Source organism: Centroberyx affinis, unplaced genomic scaffold (assembly GCF_046629955.1).
Source record: "Centroberyx affinis isolate AG114_WGS23_722 - 3 ecotype Tasmania unplaced genomic scaffold, CSIRO-AGI_Caff_v1 ptg003552l_1, whole genome shotgun sequence".
Taxonomy (NCBI): domain Eukaryota; kingdom Metazoa; phylum Chordata; class Actinopteri; order Beryciformes; family Berycidae; genus Centroberyx; species Centroberyx affinis.
This window is the reverse complement of record NW_027281487.1, coordinates 125,446-149,428: the sequence shown is the minus strand read 5'-3', so window position 1 is coordinate 149,428 and position 23,983 is coordinate 125,446. Positions and strand designations below refer to the sequence as shown.

Below are 23,983 nucleotides of genomic sequence, written 5' to 3'. Positions count from 1 at the left end.
CTGCTCCATTGAGAATAAATGGGGCTCTGACTTTGTAGAGCCATAAGATGCTCAGTTGAGTTGTTGCACAAAAAATGAAGTTTAGATTCTAGCATTGTCTGACAGATATGAACCAGGATTTTAAAGCTCATTCGGGTGCAAGAACTCACACAGAAAAACTCAAAGCTCCATTCATTCACTGTCTATGGAGCGGAGAACTGTTTTTACATCCCACAAATTCAAGGGTTAATCCTCCAGTTTGTAGCTTTAGGAAAGCAGTGATGCAGGTTCACAAACATTAACTGACCTGTCCTGTCCCGGGACACAGGCAGAACATGTGTGAATACTTAAAAACAGGTGTGGGATTCTCATTTAAGGTTCTGGAGTTTTTTTAAAATTAAAACAGTGTAGGAGTCCTGGATTGCCCAGACAGACAGACAGACAGACGGATAGCTGTTAAAAATAAAACTGTATGCAGTTGTTATTGTTTTTTTTACTGATTTGTCAAATGAAACTCTGGTCTTGGTTCTTATGGATGCCTTGTAGCCATAAAAACTGATGATCTCACTATGGAAAAACACTTTCAAAACACAAACACAGTTATTTCATGGTAACTTTAAACATTTTTTTTTCAACCTTTATGTATCCAGCGGAGGGTTTTGCTGTTTGTCTTCCTGCATCACATTCATACATTTACACACATTCAAAACCAGTGAGTTTCCAAGCTCCACCCACAGTCTTTTGTCCACTTCAGGTTCGCTGCCTTGCTCGGCGGCACTTTGACAGACGTTATCGAGGGTTTTCTGGCTGAGTGAGGTAGTCTTGCCTCTTACCGCTGGTTTCCATGGTTACTGAGGCTGAATTTCTGGACCACTACTGACCGACCAGCCTGCTCTGAAAATCTATTTATGTGACAAAAACAAAATCAGATGAATTCCTCCTCTAATGGACTGTTATGGTTTTGATTCACACTTCTCCTCTTGTATAATTGCTGATTCTGTCGATCTGTTGCAGTATTGACAGGTTTTTGTCAGACATTTGGTTTCCAACCACCGTACTTCCCACAGCGTTTTCTGTTTGTTTTTGTAAATTTCACTGGTATTGTAAAAGAAAAAAAAATAGACTTCACTTTGCAAATTTTACTTTGTTTTGCAAATACAGTTTTTGTAAAAGTTGTGTGAGTGGTCTTTGTTTTTTGTGTTTTCTATAAGGAAATCAACCGAGGAGTAAAGCCTAGAAACATAGAAACAGTAAAGTAGTCAAACAAGTGAATGAAGAAAAAGGCCACACACTATTTACACGGTTAAAGTGAAAGTGACTTTACTTTTCTGTTTGATTTACATTTGAAGCTTATGATTTTATCTTATTACTTTAAAAACAAAATAGAAGAAGAGATTATATTATGGCAAATCAGTCTGACAGAAATAATGTACAGGCATAAATGAAATGTGACAATAAATAAAATATAAATAACTAAATAAAATAAAAGTGACAGTGAATGTTGACTGAGATGGTCTAAACTTTCTGAGATAGTCTGAACACTAAAAACGTTCACTGACACTTTTTTCCGCATAGTTTCACTTTTATTTTTTCCCCCACAATGTAAATAAATCACATTCCTGTTACATCTGAAGAGCCTCTCTAGACTCTGTGTGTGTGTGTGTGTGTGTGTGTGTGTGTGTGTGTGTGTGTGTGTGTGTGTGTGTGTGTGTGTGTGTGTGTGTGTGTGTGTGTGTGTGTGTGTGTGTGTGTGTGTGTGTGTGTGTGTGTGTGTGTGTGTGTGTGTGTGTGTGTGTGTGTGTGGGCCTGTTTCTGCATTTTCCTGGAACTTTTAAGGGTCTCAAGTGAAACCTCCCACCAGAAAATGTTTGAGAGAGAGAAAGAGAGGCGATTGTCTGTTTCTTAGCAGCACACTTCATCTCTCAGTGCCCATTTTGAAGTGAAGATGATGTTGAAGAATATTAGAAACCTGCTGGGATAAAATGTGGGAGGGGAAGTGAACAAGTTACAGCTCTCCTCTCCCTCTGTGTGGTCCAGATGAGGTGTGGCTGCACTTTGCAGCTCCCATGTTTCAGTGTGTGTAACTATAAGCAGTTATCACCCTCAATTATCAAGCACATGTGCTGTATTTTGCTCATTTTAGTTGAATTTTATAGATATTTGTGCTCATTTTGTGGCTGGCTTTGAGCTCATGGTGCGTTCACATGCTGGTGGGGAAAGTCCGACATCTGGGACTTTCCAAGTTGGTTGCTGAACAGTGTTGCCTTCACGTGCTATTTTGTTGGAAAATCAAATCATAAAGCAACTTGGACTTCCTGCAGTTTAACAAGCTAATTTCATGAACTTCATTTAAATAAATATTAGTTATGTTGTTAGTCTGGCTGACTACTAACTGTAAGTGTTTTCTTACTGTTGAGTGACTCAAAACCTGATTTTTCAGCCATGTTGAGAAAGTTAAAGGTCATCATTGTGTCATAACTTGGAAACTCTGGTACCAAACTTTTCTCCAACTTTCCAACTTCATCATCCGACTTGCGTTCCAAGTAGGAAATTCATTTTTCCAATATATCCGCGTGAATGTAGCATCACATATTGTAAATATTGTGGAAAATCTATTTTGACAAATAAAAAAACCCTTCAGATCAGTGGCTCCATTTTGTAAAGTCTTATTGTGTTTTACATTGACCAGTGATTCTCCTCACCCTCTCTCATATCTATATGTGTTTATCTTCTGCTTCACTCTTGTCGATGACGAGAGGGAAAACAACCATCCACAGTGTGTCAGTGTGACTCACACACACACACACACACACACACTCACACCTCAAAGGGTAATCCTTTAAATTATAGGCCATTAATTACTCAATAATGACTGGAAATATCCAAGTAAAATAGATGTAATAACTAGTTATAGCATTAGAATGATGGTAATTACTAAGTAATAAGCTGCTTTGTACTGGCAGGGCCTGTTCTGGGGTTTCTGTTGTTTTCTGTTGTTTGTGTAGAGTTGGCATGGAGTACGTTTGTTTACCTATGTGAATATTGTACATAGTCAGTACTGGTCTTTTCTGAAATATGTATTGTATTATTAATGTATGCTACATTATAAGTAAATGCAAACCCAATGAAACAAACTTTGATTGTTTCTGCACAGGTGTCATCACTTTCTGTAATGAACGGAAGAGAAATCAATGCAGAAAGTGTGTTTCTAACTTTTTAAACTAGTTTATCCTTCGCCTTCCTATCTTTCTAAGTTTTCAAAAGTAGTTCTACTTATCTATACAAGTACTGGTAAAAGCAGCTTTTTGTACTTGTATATTACTCAGTAGTTACCAGTCATTCTAATGCTATAACTGGTTATTACCTCTATTTTACTTGGATATTACTTAGTTATTTCCGGTCATTACTGTATAATTACTGGCCTGTAATTCAAAGGGTTAAATTAGACCCAAACCAGAGGAGCTTATTTAGCTCACAGGTGTGAATGTGTGAACTGTTTTGAGTGTGAAGCAAAGCGTCCCTGGATAAATCAAGGTTAAAAATAAAATTGTCAGGAGCTCATGTCCCATTTGGACCCTGTATATACACACACACACACACACACACACACACACACCTGTTCGCTCTCTCTCTCTCTCTCTCACACACACACAGGAACCTCAGAGACTCTACTGGAGTGGATCTGGTGTGTTTATGGAAAGCGAAGGTCCGTTCTGAATATAGTGAACGCACTCTATTTACAAAACCCTCCGCGCTGATAAATAGAGGCGATGACAAACAGACCGACTCGGCTATTTTAAGGAAGCCGGTGTCACCGCGTGCTGATTAATACCCGCCTGCCTCAGAGGGGAGCAGGCGGGACGCTCTGCTCTCCTCCTGAAGGCCATAGTCTGATTCCTTCATTATCACTCAGTGTGCCTCTGTCTAACCTGATGGGAGTCAGTCATATATAATATACTGTCTGTTCTCTTATTAACAGCTCAGGAACCATTAGTGTGATAACAGGATAACTGACTGGTGAACTGTGGCAGAGGTGTGAGTTTTATGATGCTGCTGAAGAGGAAATGAAAGGAAATATACACACAGTTTTTGTAAAAGTTGTGTGAGTGGTCTTTGTTTTTTGTGTTTTCTAAGGAAATCAACCGAGGAGTAGAGCCTAGAAACATAGAAACAGTAAAGTAGTCAAACAAGTGAATGAAGAAAAAGGCCACACACTGTTTACATGGTTAAAGTGAAAGTGACTTTACTTTTCTGTTTGATTTACATTTTAAGCTTATGATTTGTTTATCTTATTACTTTAAAAACAAAAAAGAAGAAGAGATTATATTATGGTAAATCAGTCTGATAGAAATAGATAGATAGATAGAAATAGAGATGGCCTAAACTTTCTGAGATAGTCTGAACACTAAAAACGTTCACTGACAGTTTCTCTTAAACTGTTAAATATCAATCTGTCAATGCAATTTAGTTATTTTGTGATGTAGTTAAGACTGGAGTTATGAGGTTTTCACACAGCAATAATCTTCATCCCTCATCATCATATCAGCAAAAATTACATTTACAGCTTTCTCTTTTTTTTTTTGGTGTTTTCACTTTCCCTCACCCTGTCTCGTCTACTCGTTAAGTGATTTCCTACGCTTCCCAGAATGCTTTTCATCAACCTTCAGAGAACAGAAGTGAACTTTCAGTACATGTAGATGGAGAGAGCAATAGTGATAGTGATAGTGATAGCACAGTAAGAGCAAGAGAGAGTGAGAGTTTCTCCATTTGAGAAAAGGTGAGAGTCACCCATTACTCAGAACACAACCTGTCTCTCTCTCTCTCTGGTCTCTCTCCTGCTCCTGTGGTGGAGACACTGGTCTCTCTCCTCTTCTGTGATGGATTTCTCTCTGTATGACTGTTGAACGTCTCTTGGTGCAAAATGGCGGCTCTAGAAAGAAGCCCTCGCTCTTTGATTCTGAGGGACTGACACCAAAACCAAATAGTTTACTAAATAAACATTCATTCAAACAGCAAACATTGTTGTCTTTTGTCATCATTCATTTGTCATCAAACAAAACCATTTCACGCACCATCCAGCCGCTCTGTAACACAGTGATGCCTTTTGATATTGATCCTAATCATATCACGTAACGCCCAAAGACGCCGCCATCGTTTCCGTTTCCACCGTTTGCTTCCAGTTCACAAAGCATTATAGTTTACATTCACCTTTCTAGTTGTTTACTAGATATTACGGTGCATTGTGGGATGTATTTAGCGCCCTCAATTGTATGCCAAATTTGATTTGATGATCCGGACACTAGACCAAGACGGCTCATGACCGAAACAGTAAACTAAATAGCAAATAGGGAGCAATTTCAGACACATCTTAAGTGTTTTAGGGTGAATTTTTCCTTTAAGTATCGTGAAGGAATGAGGAAAATGATACGAAAGGTTGAAATGATCTGAAGATTATTGCACCAGATATTTCTATTTCAATCAATTAGGCCAGTGATTCTCAACCTTTTTCATATCAAGGACCCCTACTTTAGTCCACATTAGAGCCACAGACCCCCATCTGATGAGAGTTAGTCTCTCGGACCCAAATCTGAGAATATTTTTATTGTCAGATATGATTTTGTCCAGAATTCCCTGACTATCTGTATTGTAGGCCGAGAGATAACAGAGAAACTATGATCAAAACAGTCATTCTTCTACATTCTCTAGTTGTGTTAACTTCTTGTAAATTAAATAATGCTGAAGGGTAACGATTCATCAATTTGCCGGGGACCCCTCTGGAACCCCCTCAAGGACCCCTGGTGGTCCCCGGACCCCACGTTGAGAACCACTGAATTCGGCTACATGATTTAAGGAGCGGTCACAATGAAGCCTGTACTTAGTCATCCTTTACTCCAGTGATTCTCAACCTTTTTCATATCAAGGACTCCTAATTTAGTCCACATTAGGGCCACGGACCCCCATCTGATGAGATTTTGTCTCTCAGACCCAAATCTGACGATATCTTTTATTGTCAGATATGATTTTGTCTAGAATTCCATGACTGTCTGTATTGTAGGTAGAGAGATAACAGTGAAACTATGATCAAAACAGTCATTCTTCTACATTCTCTTAATTATGCTAACGTCTTGTAAATGAAATAATGGTGAAGTTTAACAATTCATCAATTTGCTGGGGACCCTCTGGAACCCCCTCAAGGTCCCCGGACCCCACGTTGAGAACCACTGAATTCGGCTACATGATTTAAGGAGCGGTCACAATGAAGCCTGTATTTAGTCATCCTTTACTCTGTTACATAACAGCCTGGTAATCCACTGTTGGAGTCCCTGAAGCGCTCCCATGGCGGCAGACGGGACAGGCGGCAGCGTCTCTCTCTGCAGATCATCAGTCGACCCCCGGAAGGAACTCACTCTGCTTATTACAGCCGCAGGCAAAGTCAGCAAGGTTTTTATTTTTAGCACTTCCGTCAAGTCATTCCTTCAGACGAGAGGAAGAGGCATCAGAGCTGCAGGTTGAACTGCAGGCTGCAACGCTTCAGCAGCGCTGTGAACACACGGCAGGCAGAGAGGGTGGGCCACAGGGCAGCTGGGTCTGTGGTCTGTGTGTGTGTGTGTGTGTGTGTGTGTGTGTGTGTGTGTGTGCGTGTGCGTGTGTGTGTGCGTGTGTGTGGTCCTCACAAAGATAGAAAAATGAACGAAATCCTCTGAGTGAGAACATTTGGCCGTTTCTTCATTTTAACTAACTAGTGTAGGGTTAGGGTTTGGGTTTGGGGTTTAGATTAGAATTAGGATTAGGGTTAGTGTGTTTTTTATTTCTCCTTTATTTAACCAGGTGAGTCCCATTGAGATAACAACATAAAATACAATACAAAACCACAATACAAGTTACACATTGTTCATTTTCAAGTATGCATGGTTGGGTAGGTCACTTTAAAAATATATATTCCTTCACAGTTACTAGTTACATCATCACAATTGTAGGCCTAATCGGTAATGTAATCCGAGGGATATTACCAAAACTGTCAGTAATGTATGGATTACATTCTGTTTCCTTCAGATCACTTTGCCATGTTTGAAGTATAAAGGCACACATAAAAAAGTGAAAAATTAAAAAGCTGTGTATCTCAGGTTTGCGTACAAATGTTCTTCTGTGCCAAATAGACATAGATAGGATAGGATGGGCCTTATTGATCCCCAAAGGGAAATTGCAGTATTACAGCACTAATAACTAACTAAAACATTAATGAGTAATAAACAATGTGCATAAGAGTAATAAAATAACATAAAATAAATTCAATTTATTACATTTTAAAATGTATTATAAAATCATTATAAATCAATTAAATGGCCTTACAAAAGTATTCCCAGAGATAATCATTTTACGATAATTTTTACAAGTATATGTAATCAGAATACATGAATTTTTAGGTAAAGTATTGGAATACAATTGCCTTTAGTACTACCCAACCCTGCGTGTGTGTGTGTCTGTGTGTGTGTGTGTTTGTGTGTGTATGTGTATGTGTGGGAAGACAGGGAAACTGTATTGTTAATTTCTCTAATGGTAGGCTACTGTGCGTGCCAGCGCGTGCGTGCTTATGTAAGTCGTGTGCGCGCGTGTGTGTGTGTGTGTACCTGCACGTGCCTATTTCTATACCTGGAAAGAGAGGGGGAACTGCATTCTCCTTAGTGATAGCACTGTGCGTGTGCGTGCGCGTGGAGAATGAGAGAGAGAAAGTGAGAGAGAGAGAAAGAGAGAGAGAGAGAGAGCGAGAGAGCATTTCCAGAACATGACGGAACCGTGCGGTGGGCGGGGCTTTCGCGGCCACAGCAGCCAATGGGAAGTCTCCGTGCGACCTGTCAAACACAGCTGATCGATGAGTCAGGCGCGAGGAGGCGAAAAAGCTCCACTTGTTGCTGAGGAGCCGAGAACAGTAACCGACCGTTTCACCCGATCCAGCGTCAGTTAGAGCCGAAAACAGCCGAAAACCTCCACCAAAACTAAACCAGGACCCGCCTGTTCTGCCTCCCTTAAAGGACCGTACCCGCTGCTGCCTGCCTACACGTTTTTCAGGTGAGAGATTTATCATTTTTATTCATAAACCGATGAAATTTGGTTCATGTGAAAGCTTGAAGATATCTGCTGTTTTACCGGTGACAACAACTGACGGTTAGAAGCTGTGTGCCGCTGATAAAGCGCGTTGGGATTTAAAAATGGCTTCAGAAATGTTTCCTGATTTATCCTGTGTGATTTGTTGGATACTAGATACTCCCCCGCTTTAAAACGATGAACTGGCATGTTTATAGTGTGATAAAGTGGATTGAATTATTATACAGACCACAGGCTCATAGTTTGGGTTCACGTTTGAGTCCACGGGGACAAACGTTAGCCTATACAGTAATCGTGTAGTGAATTTTAGAAGGATACTACACAAATATCACAGCATATCACCGTATAGGAATGTTATAGTGACACAAGAGGAGTTGGAAGATAGCATTAAGGTACGACAGGGATACTATCATTTCCCTATAGTTAATATTATAGTGATTTTCTGGGACTTTTTCCCGTTCTGTCATCATGTTGTTGGCGATCTCATGAAGCTTCCACGGATATCTGTCTGATCTATTGATGTTGCTGAGGAACAAAGCAGCCTTTCACATTGTCTCACCGTTTACTACAGGATTTACCAGATGGACTAGAGACCTATTCCTTTGATTAATGGGGGGGTTACTGGGATCTTTGAGGGGGGTTCAGGGGGTTCCTAGGATCGTTTTCAAGGTGTTTAAGCGGGTTCCAGGGATCCTTGAGGGGGTCCTATGGGTCTTTGAGGGGGTGCCAGGGGGTTTGAGGGGGTCCCAGGGGTGTTTGAGTGGGTCCCAGGGGTCTTTTAGGGGGTCCCAGGGGTCATTAAAGGGCTCCCAGGGGGGATTGAAGGGTCAGGGGTGTTTGAGTGGGTCCCAAGAGGTTCCAAGGCTTCCCCGGCAAAATGAGGAACAGCTTTATTTCATCATAATTTAATTCACTGGAAGTTATCCCAGTTAGAGAATGTATGATAATGACACATTTAATCAGTGTTTTCACTGTCACCACTATTATCTCTCCTGCTTACAGCATAGATAGTTACACAACTTAATATAAAATCAACAATTAAAATATTTCCATATGTGTCCCTCGGACAATATGGTATCAAATGGGGGTCTGTGGCCTGATTGGTGTCTGATGGGGTTTCTGTGACATGAAAACGTTTGCAAACCCTATAGCAGCTCTTTCCCCGCTTCAAGTTGCCCTACTTGACCTGTGGATGTGATTCCCTCATCATGACAGGCTTATTCTCCATTTTATTTTATTTTTATTTATTTATTTAACCATTATTTAACCAGGTCGGTCCCGTTGAGATACAAAGACCTCTTTTTCAAGGGAAGCCTGGCCACGATAGCAGCCTAAAAAGAGATAAAAGTTGCAACAGCATTAAAACAGACAAACATTAAGACACAAACATTCAATAAAATAAATAAAAACAATTACAACATTCATAAAAAACATGTGCAGGTACGAAAGGAATCTGCTTCTAAGTCTCTCATTTGATTTTTGAAAGTTCCAAGTGGAATAAGTTCCGGCAGTTTTAGGTTGCTCTGAAGTGAGTTCCAGGCTGTAGGTGCAGAATACATAAAAGCCTGTTTGCCTAGATCAGTGCGGACTTTGGGGACGGTTAGCTGGTAATAGTCATTTGATCGTAAACAATAATTACTGTAGGTTCTAGAAATATAACCACAGAGGTACGAACTCCATAGCAACACCTGGTCAGATTGTAGATGCACTTACACCTGATTGTTGGTATGCAAATCAGTGGCTGATTTACCTGGCAAAGCAGATGCAGGAACTTGTAATATGACCTACAGCAGAGAGGGAGGGCTGGCAGTGTTTTACAGCTAGAAAAATGATGTAGGTAGACCATTGGACTTCCAGGTGGAAATCACCACCAATCAAAAATCAATTGCATATTTATATTTCATTAAAAGTGGCTATCTTCATAAAACGTAGACCCATTACTACTTACTATGATGTGTACTATGAATTTACATCATAAGTAAATTATGTACTGTGGTATGACTGTGTATTGTGGACATTGAGTGTGCAAAAAATTAGGAATAGCTCCTCCTCCATGATTTAAACTAGATCCACTTTAGTCATAAGGGGGAAGTGGTGGAAGGGAGGAAGCAGGTTAAAGAAGGATATCAAGACATGGATCGTGTGAAAGGGGATACATTCAATATTGTAGTATATTGTCTTTCATAATGAGACACAGAAAAAGCAAGCACATCCCAAATAAAACTTAGTCTCAGGTGCAGAATAAAAATGAACTTCAATACCTAATAATGGAGAAAAAGATACTGGATGTTGCTCCCAGTAAGCTTTAATTCAACAACATTTCTATCATGTTTCACTCACATGTTTCAATCACGCAATGCACACATGAATGCAACAGGGGTTGTACACACAGACGACATGCCATGTTTCACAATGACACACATTCACAATACTGTACCGCACGGTCACAGTTCAGTGGTTAGAGTTTGACAATCAGAGCAGAAAGAGCAAAGTACAGCATTGCATAGCAGCTTTCATGACCAACTTCCTCTGACAGCTACTGATCAACCAGACTGTCTGATGTGGTTCAGTGGGCGAAGACACTGAGGACCAGTTACTGTAAAACTACTGTCTCGAAGTAGACTTAAAGTGCTCATTCTTCTTCTGTTTATTACAAATAAACCGAAAATGTGCTCCAGAGGATTTTGGCCAGGAAAGAGCTTCCAGACACTGAATGTTTAGAACAGACAATGGAAAAGCTTTCATGAACTGGATATAGATTGAAATATAGGTTGACTGTTGTGTTATATCAATCGGTATTACAGAGTAGCTGAACAGATATTTATTTAATGTTGCAGATTATTACTTGGGTGGCCTCAGTGGGAATGGAGCCTCTAACCATGGCATTGTGGGTGCCATGCTCTACCCATTGAATTAAAGGATCAGTTTAAGTTAATATGTGTAGTCACTGATCCTTTATACACAGTACTATAAACTCAATATTACAGCTGCACTAGGCAGGATTTAATGTAAAAATGCATATAAGTCTTATCTGTCTAAATCACAACCTGGGGCTGCAACAGAGAAGAGTGTCCCATCCGCTCTAATTGTGATGCTGTAGATTCAGCCTTTTTGTCCAAATAATACTGGTGTCGGTACGGTCACTGGCAGGAAAAGTCTCCGGCCACAGGAAGTGACAAATCAAAACATCACAGTGAAATCCCAACTATCTCCTAAACAGCAGTGAGCAGCGCTCCGTCCAGAGAAAGCTGGACTCAGCAACATTAGATCTTTTCCTCCGTCTCTTTGGGTTCTTTGGTATAAAGCATCACACACTGGTTGGTAAACATGAGCTGCTGTATGATGTTTACTGACAACAAAAAAATTCAGAGTTACGTCTCACTGCCATTTGGAGCCGCCAATGTGCAAAGTTACCTAGTGCAGCTTTAAGAGTGTTGCTCATGTTTTGTACTCCCAGTGTAAAATTATCAATCTCTTCTACTCTGGAACAAACTACTGTCAGATTTTGCCCAACAAATCAAAAATCAGTCACAAAAGCGACAATGAAGGATGCCAGAATGGTGTTTGTAATTATTCTGATTGCTGTGGTGTTGATGCATCACATCCTTTTAACACAGCTTTTAAGCTTGTGAAAATTGGTCTGTGTGAAGCCAAGCAATTTTCAACAGGCTCTTTTACAGTCACAACAATTAACAGTTAAGTCAGCGCATTAGGCTGAAAAAAGCTTTAGAAATTATCTTGCTTTATCAGAGTCACAGCTTTCACACGGTTAGCGATGTAAGAGGAATATGACAAAGATTGCGGCATTTCTTATCTCAGCCGAAACCGGGGGATGAACTGCAACAACCGGTTCTTCTTAAAGATGCTGCAACATTTGATGTTTCACAGTAAATGAGCGCTGGCCCTCTGCTCTTTTACCTTATTCTCATCTTGAACTCAGAAATACCAATTTAAAGACTTTACAGAAGAATTTGCAAAGATCTAACAAAGTCCTAACACTGCTGCAGCCAACTGTCTGCACTGGAGGATGCCAGTTGTGAAGTTTTAAGGTAAAAGGCAGTATTTACTTTCAGTGTTTGTGGGTCTGATGCTGCAGAATAGAATTAGATGGCTGCTGGTAGTGAAGCCTCCTATTTCCAACTTGACAAACATTACAACAGAGGGCCATGATGACTAAGATGCCAACCTCCCACATAAATTGTGGTCACATGAGACGGAGCTGTGTAGGTGTGTGTGTGTGTGAATGTGTGTCTGTGAATGTGTGTGTTTCTGTGCGTGCATGTGCATGGCTCGGTAATGTTTGAATCCTGTGCAAATTAGAATTTATTCCACTGACTAGATGTAGAAAAAAATAGTGTGTGTGCGTATGTGTGAATGTGTGTGTGTGTGTGTGCTTGCATGAGTTTGACTGGCATGGTTAGGCAAGGGGCCCTCCCCCGCTGTTCCTGAGATGACTGGCACTGCTCTTGACATGAAAGCACGACACACACACACACACACACACACTATAGAGCACCAAAACACACCCACACGCACACACTGAAAACAATGTGGCATTTAGGATGGCACTCTACCTGTTCACTTGGTCTGCCGGCAGTAGTCAAACACAGGAAGTACGGGTCTGTGCGAGTCATTTGGAGAAAGTTGGGGTTGTTGGGGTTACAGGGGAACAAGGGAGGGATAGTTTCTGTTTCAACCCAAAGAAAAGTTTTGTGCTCAGCTGTAATGCCAGATACAAGGAGCGGAGCTGCAGACTGCGCATACCAGTCATTTGGATATAGGTCTTGGTCAATGCTGAATCAATAAACAGTGTGAGGTGTTAGTTTCGCTATTGGTTGACTGAAAGGTCAAAATGCGGCCAAGCTCACAGGCATGTTGTGTAACGTTTGATCACAAGAGAACGAGACAGAGTGGCAACCTGGTCTGCTGTAGAGTTAATGGTGCTATGTGTTCACTGTTGCAGTTTAACATCAATAAATCATTACCACATTAACATTGAGACAGTGTAATCGCCGTAAACAAATGCCACTATCACCGTTGAAGACTGTCAGCCACTACTGGCCTCTACACTGCATTTTACATTGGTCAGCCACTACTGGCCTCTACACTGCATTTTACATTGCGTGCCAGGCAGCAAATGAAGGGGAAGTCTGGATTAAAGTAGCTTGTAGGTCCGCAGGTCTTATTTGACTCATGCCTGGGCTTCCTCGTAAAGCCCCTGGTTTGTCGGTTGCGTTGTGGCTGCAGCGCACGGCCTGCTGCCCCGTGTGAAACCACAGTGGGAAGAGCAGCAGAGCAAGGACTTAATGCCACCACCAACAGAGTTTAGCCTAAAGGTTTCAGATGGGAAGGTCACTGGTGCAAATCCCAGACTGGGTGAAGAAGCGAGCAGGAAGAAAATGTAGCATTGGGCAACAGTAGAAGAAAGCAGAAGCTGTACAGTGGCAGTGTTTATATGCATACATGGACATAGGTGTGTTTGTGTGTGTTTTCTATGCAGCTGATCAAGTGTCTCTTTATCTCTTGTGTCATCAGGAAGTCTGATTTGATGTCTACGCCAGTCCTGTATCCATGGCAATGTGGACCCGTCAGTCTGGGCTGTGGACTCCTCCTCCTGGCCTTCTTACCTCACCTCACTGCAGGTACGACCTCTGACCCCAGGACCTTCACCCAAAACCCCTCACACCTGACCGAGTGAACGTGTAAAGCCAGGTTACCAACAGTCATGTTAGCAATCAATCCCCTACATTCATTCATTCATTCATTCATTCAATCAATCATTCATTCTCTACATGTTTTTCCCCTACATTAGTCGTATCTGACATGGGAATTCGATCACAAATAAACCTAGTTTGTAAATCAAGTTGTAGAATAACTAGCAAGTACACCAAGTTGTAGAACAAAAATTGCCCCCACCTACACTGTTAGAATTAAAAGGGAAACACAGTTTGATGCAATCACTGGTTACAGTCTGGAGTTTCAATCCTAAATGACATTTACCATCACTTTAAAAAAAATTGACACGTACTGTTACAAAATGATTATTTGCTGGAAAGTCAAAGTTCTGAGTCATCTGAAGACGTCAGCTCACAAAATAGTTCTGTTTTTGTGGAAAGAATTGTCTGTTTTTTAACCGTTGACTGACAAATTTCAGGTTCCAACCTTTGTTCAGTTATTTGTTTGTTCAGATATTTTGCATTTTGAAATGAAACCTTTCTTATTCACGATTCATTTTATAAAATAAATAACGTTAAAAAAATCTCAAACACTTCAGCATATTGAGAAAGCTTTTGCCCCTGAACGTTGATGATGACTCCGAACTGACGACTCCTGACTTCTCTGCTGCATATTAGTAATACATTACTAATTACATTACTAATAATAACATACTGAAACTGAAACAGTCTGTAGGGAAGCTTCTGAAAACGCTGACTGATTCAAAGCATTTTGTTGAGGAACTGGCGATAACTATTTCAGTGGATATGGTTTCCATTCATGTCAGTGATAAGGTGTCTTAGAGGAGACACCGCAGCAGTGAGGAACTGAAACACTCAAAACCATTGATTGATCAATGATTGGATCACACAATATTAGGTTTGGATTGTAAATACAGCCCAGATAATTGACCACCACTGGTTTGGGTTCAGGCCAGACTGTCCTTCCATTATCATTGATTGTGAAACTCAAAACAAACTTTAGGTAGTCTGACACACAGCCTGCAGCCCGTTTCTGTTCATGTTGACTCTGTTGTAGAGATTCAAAACTAACTTTAGCCGGCTCCTCTCCTTATCATAACTGTCCATTCTTTCATACAGTTTCTTCATGCAAAAATTACAAATAGTATATTTAGCTGATGTTCTTATCCAGAGTTACTCGTAGTCTCGCTCAAGGACCCATTGACAGGACACATGGCTGTTGGCCAGAATCAAACCTGCAACCTCTCTATTATGGGAAAACCTTTCTATTTCAGCTTGGCCAATCTGCCAGTACAAGCATCAATTGATATTTGTGTCAGCTCAACATTTAGACTCTGTGTTGCAGAGATTCAACAGCAACTTTCAGCTGGTTATTTGTGTGGTGACACTGATAATTTCTTTGGCCAATGAAGATGGGCAACGCTCCCAGCAACAGGCAATAAAGTAAAAAAATCAGCACAATGCTTTGAAGCAAAATTATATTCCTTTCCACTGAACCCATTCCAATGCAACTCCTTTGTAACTGGTGCCCATCAAAGTTGTTCAAAAAGTGGCTGTGAATCACCACCCCACTATGGGAATAACTTAGTTTAAAACTGTAATTTTTTTTTGACGCTATGAAACTATTTGTGTGGGATGGCCTTACTAGAGCTAGTAAGTGGCCTTGATGTTGAAATGTGGCCACAATTAATCAGTTGCTTTGAATTTGATATGATCACGGTGAAATTCCTTGAAAGACTTTCCATTGTTCTTTTCACATGCAGAAAATCTGCAACAATCTTTCTATTGACTTTCCACTGTCACCCCACAGTTGACCTACTCTTCACATGTCAGTGTCGCTGTCAGAGAAGCTAGCTGGGGTAGAGGTAACCTACATTTTAGAGAAGCAGACTTGCAACCGGAAGGTTGAATCTCTCTACCAGTAGGGGAAATGAAACAGTAACACTGTCAGCTGCTGCAGTGGACAGCAGGACGAGTAAATGGCTGTAATGGGCGACTCTTGGGTGTGAGCGCTTGTAACTGAATGAGTTTGGAGCAGGGTGGTGCTGAAAAAGAGCATGCATAGGTAAATACTATAGGTTTTTAAACTACCCAGACTACAAGCATGACCTCCAGCCTTTCTCTCACATATCACTACTTGTATACAGTAACAATATTGCCTTGCTGTCCTTTGACACTGTACCAGTATACATCATACCTCCCAGCATACCGGCCTGCACCCGGCTGTAGCTGCTGTCACCCTCACTCGTCATCTATCATCCACTCACTCCTACACTGTCTGTCTTTGTTGCTCTTCTCTCCGAGTTTTGAAACAGAACTAGAAAGCAGATACACATGTTCTCACTGGGCTATCCAAGGAGGGGTTTTGCTGAGCAAGCGTGCTCAGTTTCAGCCACACCCTGCTTCACATTCATACAGTTTTACACCCATTCACAGCCAGAAGCTTCACAGTACAACCCTAGTCTACTACTGTTGGCCATTGAGCAGCTCTACTGGAGCAGCTGAGGGTACGTGCTCAGAGGCACCTCAATGGTAATTGCTGAGGGAGGGGAGAGTGTGTCCTGTTTTCTTTGAATTCAAACTGGTGACCCTCTGGTGACTAGCTTACTTCACTAAAAATTAACTATCATTGCCTCATCCTCTGTCATTTCTGGCTTCCTGTCATTCCATACTTCCTGCTGTATGATGTCTGGTAAAGCAGAAATACCCCAAAAAAGGTGCTATGTGTAGCATTTTAACAGCAATAAATAATTACCACATTAATTCTGAGGTATTAGTATAATTACCGTAAACAAATGAGACCATTGCTATGGAGATTGGCAGCCTGAGGTGTCACAACATGTTCTCACTGTTCTGCTGTGTCCCTTCCCTTCTCAGGCAGACAGGGGAACTGCAGCCACCCTCTGGTACCAGAACACGGGGGTTTCCGCTGTGAGCCGTCCCCATGCCGAGGTTTCCCCCAGAAGAGCTCCATCTATGTCTTCTGTGAGCCCGGATACCACATCCCCAGCAAGGTCCGCAGCTCCAAGTGCCGGCATGGGAGGTGGATGCCTCCAGTGCCTGTCTGCGTCCCTCTGAAAGGTAAGGGAGTGGTGGGTTTGATTTCCTGTGTACAGTACTGCTGCCTTAAAGGTTGGGTGGCAGGGTGGCGTAGTATGTTGGAATGTTGGAAGAGCTTAGGCAACAACCACTGTCAAGAAGCCCTTGAGCAAGGCATTTTGACCCCAACACTGCTCCAATGCAGTTGCTCAGTGGCCACCAGCAGAACACTGTGGCTGTACTGGGCAGTTCCCAGGTATGAACGCAGGTTCAGCAAACATTTCTTGGATAAGTAACGGTAAAAACAATAAAAGATGTGAGAGACTTTGCATTTAGGTAACTTGAGTTGATTTTTGTTTATAGAATTTGTATGTAACACAAGGACAGTTATGAGTTTTGAGCCTCTGCAACATTTTGTGCTGATTAGAAACATGCATGCATGACAGACTAGCTAGTTTTATTTTGAGTTGGGAGTTCTCAGTGAAGTCCTTTGAGACTTTGTGATGAAGGGCTGTATAAATAAACCTGACTCGACTTGACTGGAGTTGTACCAACATTAATGACAGAGAGATTGTCTGCCCTGAATACAAACCAATGGTAGTCATTTAGCTGGGTAATATTTACATTAGTTGATAGAGACATTAGTTGATTCAATCATTGATTAAATAATGGTTTTGGGTGTTTCAGTGGCAAATGTCTCTTCGCAGACACCCTATAGCTGATATGAATGGAAACCAGACTCACTTATTCATCAACTTCCTCAGAAAAATGATTTATCAGTCATTGCTTACACAATATGTTGGTCCTATATTGCTCAGAAAGTAGAACACTGTTACTCTGGATAAAATGTTCCTACCAAAACACATACAGTAAGTCATATGTTCAGATTCCCTACATGCATTTGAGTTTCAGTTTCTCATTAGTGAATGTGTTCTCAGACACCGATTTACAGCTTTTACTATTTCCCAGCATCAGTAGGCATCATAGCATTCCTATGTATTACTTCAGTTTATAATTTACCACATGACTCATCCCAGCTAATGTTTTTAAGGCTGATTAATCATGCTATGACAGTTCCTTCTTGCTATGAGTGTTCAGGAAGTTGGCAGACATTACTGCGGTCCTGTCTAGCTCAGTGCGGAGAACATGGAAACAAAAGGGTTCGGAGTTTGATTCCTGCTAAAAATGTTTGCACTTAGGTTACTGTAAGTGACTTTGGATTAAATCGTGTACCAAATGGCCTGTTACGTGATAATCGATGGGAGGTCTTGCTTTGATAACCTTAACCTTTGATAAGTTGCTTTAAAGCTGCTCTAGGCAACTTTGTACTTTAGTGGCCCCAAGTGGCAGCAGGAGATAATGATGTTGGAATTGTTTCTAAGTTTGACGGACTTCATTACCCAGAAATCATGTAACGTGACGTCAGTAAACTGCACAGGACTTACCTACATTTCCATATTCCATGACCATACCTGACACTGGAATTTCATTTGGGAAAATAGGACAAATCTACAGCGATTCAGTTAGGATCGGACGCTCTGGTCTGTTGCAGCCCCACTGTTATTTTGGCTGATAAGACAGGTGCGATTTTACATAAAAACCTTTCAGAGAGCAGCTGAGGCCTGAGGTTGTGTGTGCTTGTGCTCATCAGACCAGTCAGTCAAATCGCATTTACAAACACTTTTTATAGTTTGTTTTATCCTCCACATAGGATCAAATACAATTAGAAAGTTTAGACAATCACAGGAAACTTTTAGAGTTCTTTTCTGTGACTGACAATTTACCTGACAGAATCTGAATTGTCCTGATGCGGTAAAGCCCACCTACATGTACAAATAGTAAGAATTATTATTGTCTGGTGTTTATGTGGCCTATTTTGGTCTACAAGGGGTAGATATATAGTCAACATAGCAAGAATTTGTATTTGCTTTGTATTAGCAAGACATCAAACACTATAATGTTTGATTTGTTGTGTTCTTATCTACCTAATCTTCAATTATTGGCTAGTACAACCCAATTTCCCCTTTAGGATCATTGATTGTTTTCATCTCATCTCATCTCAGGAATGAATTAAACCTTTCCCTATAGGGAGAGAAGGGGAGAGATAGGGAGAGAAGTAATAATTTGGGGAAAAATGTTGGCCTTCATTTTGTGGCTGTTCTCGGTCAGTCTGGGTCGTCACATGTAGGTTTAACACCATTGATTGAAGTCCACAGACGTACACACACTTGACCTACAGTGTGGTGGCTAATCCTTAAGGAAGGGTGTATGGGGAAAGGGGGGAGGAGGGGGTATGTATGGGGAGGGGGTGGGCTAATACATCACTAAACCCCCAGAGCAGCTTGATCCCAGTAAGTCCGTACACCTAACAACAACAGGAGTCTTTTATCTGTTGACCTACTTAATAGAAACACCCAGACATGCTCAGACTCCCTGCAGGGGAACGTAAAGCTATACTTTTCACAGCCCAGTTTCTGACTTCCTCTGTTACCATTCACTGTGACACGCTCAGACAGGAAGCTAGAGCGCAGAAAGAGGAAGTGGGCCAAGCCACCATAATAACCATTAAGCGTTTCCTCTGCATTGGCGCTGTCAGAACCTCATGGAAAGCTACTGCCGTGCCGTCATGGGCGCCGACAAACCACATAACTAGACAGAAAACTTCCTCTCATAGATTGTAGATGTGATATCTGTGTCTATTACTGCCTATGTACAGTGTCTTTTTCCATGATGGTTTGCGTACAGTTTGGTTTTGCACAGCTACACTAGAAGTTTTGTGTTTAATGAGCTGGTATACTGTAATTCCATTGTGTTGTGACTGATAACACGTCATATATGCAGAGTGTAGCTCAGTGAGCGCAGCATGACATTGACACTGCCAGGTTTAGAGGTTTGATTCCCACCAGGTCCGTACATTCTGTACCCACATGGCATTGTAAGATGCTTTCTTCCAAATTACACAAATTATGTTATATTTCCTACAAAGTGAGTGCACACCAAGACGCTTATCTCATAGGTAACTGAAGATATAACTTTGGCAATGATATAGCCAAGATAGATATTAGGATATACAGTGTAGATATACAGTAGGTTTAATTGTGTCGGTTGTATGATGTTTAAATGTAAAGCGTCTTTGAGTACCTAGAAAAGCGCTATACAAGACTAATGTATTATTATAATTATTATTATAATTATTATTATTTTCTTTTAACAATTATTTTTCTCTTTCTCAGAGAGGCATAATATCAACCCAGAGGACAGGGCGACCCAGTCTCTGCCCAGCGTTGCCACGACAGCAGTGGGCGTGTCCATCTTTCTGCTCACCACCACCGCCTGCATGATCATCAAGTCCCGCCTCTACCGCTGTCACTCACACAGGTGAGGCCATGAGATCGGCTCTTAAACACTGCAGCTCTTCCTTATTGAATATCCTCAGAATTAATTTCACAGATTATGAAAGGCAAGATCTCTGAAACAGGGCGGCAAGGTGTTGTAATTGGAAGTTCCAGGTTGGATCTCCTGTGACCGCAAGTGTCCGCCTTGTTGAAGTCAAACTGAATCCCTGCCAGCTCCATGTGTGCTGCTCTGTAGCTGATCGTGACCTCTGACCCCCCCCCTGCCCAAAATACAAATTTCCCCCTTGAGGACCAATACAGTATCACAGAAAAGTGTGTTGTTTGCCAAAGGTGCCTACCATGTGCCAAGTTTTTGGGAGATTGACCCGTTGGTCAACTGATGACAACTTAAGTCAACTTAAGTGATGAGAACATAGACTCTAAAATCATCAATGTGTCCCTGGTAGATCATTCACTCCATGCTAACACTTTAGCATACACTATGTTGAGTGATAATAGGCAACTAGCATTATCTCAAAGTAAGAAAACTGACATTTTAGTAGTAAAAAGTTGTCAGTGTTTTTTTATTATATGGCCTGAAGATTCGTAAATCTCCTATTATCCTCCATGTTCACTTCTCATGTAAACAAAACATCATGTGCCAAGTCGTGCGGGAAAATAGACTTCATGACAGGGAAAGTAGTCCTTGGTAGTTCTAAACAGAACCTACAGGTCAAAGGTCAGGCTCAGATACAGAGCAGCAGCCCTGGAGCCGGCAGGGATTCAGTGTCTTACTCAAAGCCACTTCAGCAGGGCAGAGGGAGTCCCCCAGTTAAAACATCATCTCTGCGATCGTTAGGTTCCCCTGCAGACCCAAAATGGCGGCACATGTTGCTGGAACAAATCTACCACGTGGGTGTTAGAAGTCACATGGTAAAATGAGGGCGAAGTGAACCTTAAGTTCCTGTGACGTGGACAGTTGGAATAGTAATGTGATGACAGGGTGTGAAAGCAGCCTGGTTACAATATGAGTGATTTTCTGGTGGCGTTGGCTGCTAATCTGATGGCTGAGGTCAGACGAGCGAGAGTACTGAAAGCACACAGACGGGAAGTGACATCATGGCACCCACTGTAAATATGTGCTGTTAAATAAGATGTTATCGTAAACTAAAAGTAAGATAGAAACTTACATAAAAACTAACATAAAATAAAAATATAGATGAAATGTTTTGAGTTATAGTTACTAACTATAGTTACACTCTTTATGTGCAGATTGAACGCGATTTTTATTGAACGCTACTTAAAAAATGTATGTAAATATCTTTTTTAAAATAGTTTGTGATTTATTGCTTGTATTACACAATACCCGTTACAAAATACCTGGTCTGAAGTATCATTATAAACAAACAAAAAAAACCTTAACAAAATTAAAAAACCCACACTGAAAACTAAAACTACACTGAAATTCAAATAAAAATCAAAAACTTTCTAAAAATAAAATTTCGTGTGAAGTAAATTCTCTCCTCCCCTCCCCTCCAGCCGGCGCCCGTCGGACCAGATGGACCTGATGGTGGACGGTCTTCCCGTGTCTCTGCCCTCCTATGAGGAGGCGGTGTACGGCAGCTGGGGTCAGCGGCTGCCCCCCTGCTCGGGTCCCGGGCCCACGCAGCTCCTGCTGGCTCAGGAGGGCCGCCTGTCGCCTCTGGACGACGGGCCGGACGACGGCCGCCGGCCCCGCCCGCCCGGCCGGAGCCCGGACAACCCCCCGCCCCCGTACGAGGAGGTCCAGTCGCGTCCCAGAGAAGGGATGAGCGACCCGGGAGTCCGCCAGCTGCAGGTCGCGCTTCCGGACGACAAAGACACTTGATCGACAGACTGACGCTCGGGTGCAGTTTTATAGCACTTAAGTTGTTCAATTTACAAAACAGCATGATGTTGATTGGCTGCGGTCGTTACTCTGCAAATGATAATAGCCGAATGATGCTGAATGATGGCTGAAAAAAACAAAAACATGGACGGACTGTAAATCATGTGCGGCACCGGGACCCGGCTCCTATCACCATATTTTAGATGAAGCTGATAAGCTCTGATTGGCTTGCTGTAATGTCATGAAGTCCTGAGGGGCGGAGCGACTGCAGTAGATTTATGAATGAAAAGTGTCTTAATGATTATTGATTGTATATTGTATGTGTGTGACAGAATGAGAGAGAGAGAGAGAGAGCCTGGGCCTGTAGATGTATATCAGGCGCATCCTTGTGTTTGTGTGCCTGTACATCAGCTGTCAGGTGAAAACCTCGTATCCATGTCAGCTTTCTTCAGGAACTTGACACCGTCTTGTTTTCAGCTTGATGACGATGCATTTTGGAGTTTATTCGGTGGATTTTAAAGGGTTTCATAAGCCCAGGAGGTTGGAGAATTTTCTCAGTTGATGTGAAAATGTGAAAATCACCAAAATTTGAGTTTTTACACGACAACAGCGATATGAAGGTGTATAGGTGTGTGTGTGTGTGTGTGTGTGTGTGTGTGTGTGTGTTTTCAGCACTGTTCTGGAGACGTCGTCTATTCCCCTCAGTGATGGGGCTGATCGCGGCCTTGTTGGTCGAGGTTGCCTTGGTTTCCACGGTAACTGACTCTATTCCATTTCTAATTCAGACTTTTGTATAGCATCACCATTTAGCTTGGAGTCAGACTGGACTGTGAAAAGCGGTGCGAGGTGTTGTCGATCTGAAACCAGCACAGCGGACAGACACCTGGGTGAACGATGACACTTTGAACTTGGATCATAAATGTTTCTTCTGTGGACAGCAGGAGAAACATTTAGAGACGTGAAAGTGTTAACGGTCTGCATGAGTGTTTCCTCTATTCATTCAGCAGTGGGGAATGAAGTAAAAAACTATTATTATTTAGATTAATTTCACTCTAAAATAGTGTGAGTCCCATGTTTAGGGTAAGGATCTGAGTCTTTTCATTTACTAAATACAATAAATACACATTAATTTGTCTTGGTGGCATTTGTGCAGAGACACAGTAAGACTATTAGTGCTTTCATCATGATTGATAATGCAAACAACAGTTTTCATGCCACTAGAACTGAAATCAGGACCAAAAAAACAAGCATGGAGGTGAGACCAAACCCCCCCCCCCCCAAAACCCCAAACCCCCCCCCCTGCTGTGAAACATGGAGTTGGGAAACACTGATGTGTGGGACGGGGGTCCAGTCTGTCCTGGTTCTTCTGTCCCTCATCGACCGCAGAGCGACCGTCTGTCCCGAGACCCTGAATGTATTTTATGTTTCATTTCGTAGCAAATGGGGGGAAAAGCAAATCAAACTATTGTGTATGGATTGTAATATTTACAGACTTGATTATTTGTACATTGTATTATTGCACAGAATTATATGCAGAATAAAAGTTGAGATGTTTCATTGGTAAATGTCCCCGGCCTTTTTTGTGATTTTTTTAATTTACATTGTACGGAGTATAAGTGTGAAAACATAATATGTTCTTGATTCATGCTGCGATTCTGGAGTCACAGGAATATTTTCACGGCACTGAGGCCTTCTGATGGTTTCTTCTAATTTAAGTTTATTCTATTCTTTCACTCACTCACTTAAAGGACTAAAATATAAATGTACACACACACACACACACACGCACACACACAAAACATCTGATTTATAATTCTTCAAAGCACAATTCTGATCTTTTCTCAGTTGTCAGAACCCACACAGAGCCTGATAATTCTCAGTTTAGACATGAGAACATCCCACCTGTGGTTAACAGTCAGACTCTCTGTTCCTGTGTTCATGTAGCTGGATGGACTGGCTCTCTC

General features: G+C 41.6%; 1 protein-coding gene across 1 annotated transcript; it reads left to right on the top strand.

The window, feature by feature from the left end:
* Nucleotides 1-7,900: 7,900 nt before the first annotated feature.
* LOC139661554 (sushi domain-containing protein 6) lies at nucleotides 7,901-23,584 on the top strand. Its single transcript, XM_071540026.1, has 5 exons — nucleotides 7,901-8,046; nucleotides 13,618-13,724; nucleotides 16,656-16,859; nucleotides 20,051-20,195; nucleotides 21,692-23,584. The coding sequence occupies exons 2-5, from the start codon at nucleotides 13,631-13,633 to the stop codon at nucleotides 22,017-22,019; spliced, it is 771 nt and encodes a 256-aa protein (XP_071396127.1). The 5' UTR covers nucleotides 7,901-8,046; nucleotides 13,618-13,630; the 3' UTR covers nucleotides 22,020-23,584.
* The last annotated feature ends 399 nt before the right edge of the window (nucleotides 23,585-23,983 follow it).

Coding starts and splice junctions, on each gene's coding strand:
- LOC139661554 (XM_071540026.1), top strand. CDS start 13,631: ATGTCTACGCCAGTCCTGTATCCATGGCAATGTGGACCCGTCAGTCTG. Junction 16,860..20,050: donor TGTCTGCGTCCCTCTGAAAG/GTAAGGGAGTGG, acceptor TCTCTTTCTCAG/AGAGGCATAATATCAACCCA. Junction 20,196..21,691: donor TACCGCTGTCACTCACACAG/GTGAGGCCATGA, acceptor CCTCCCCTCCAG/CCGGCGCCCGTCGGACCAGA.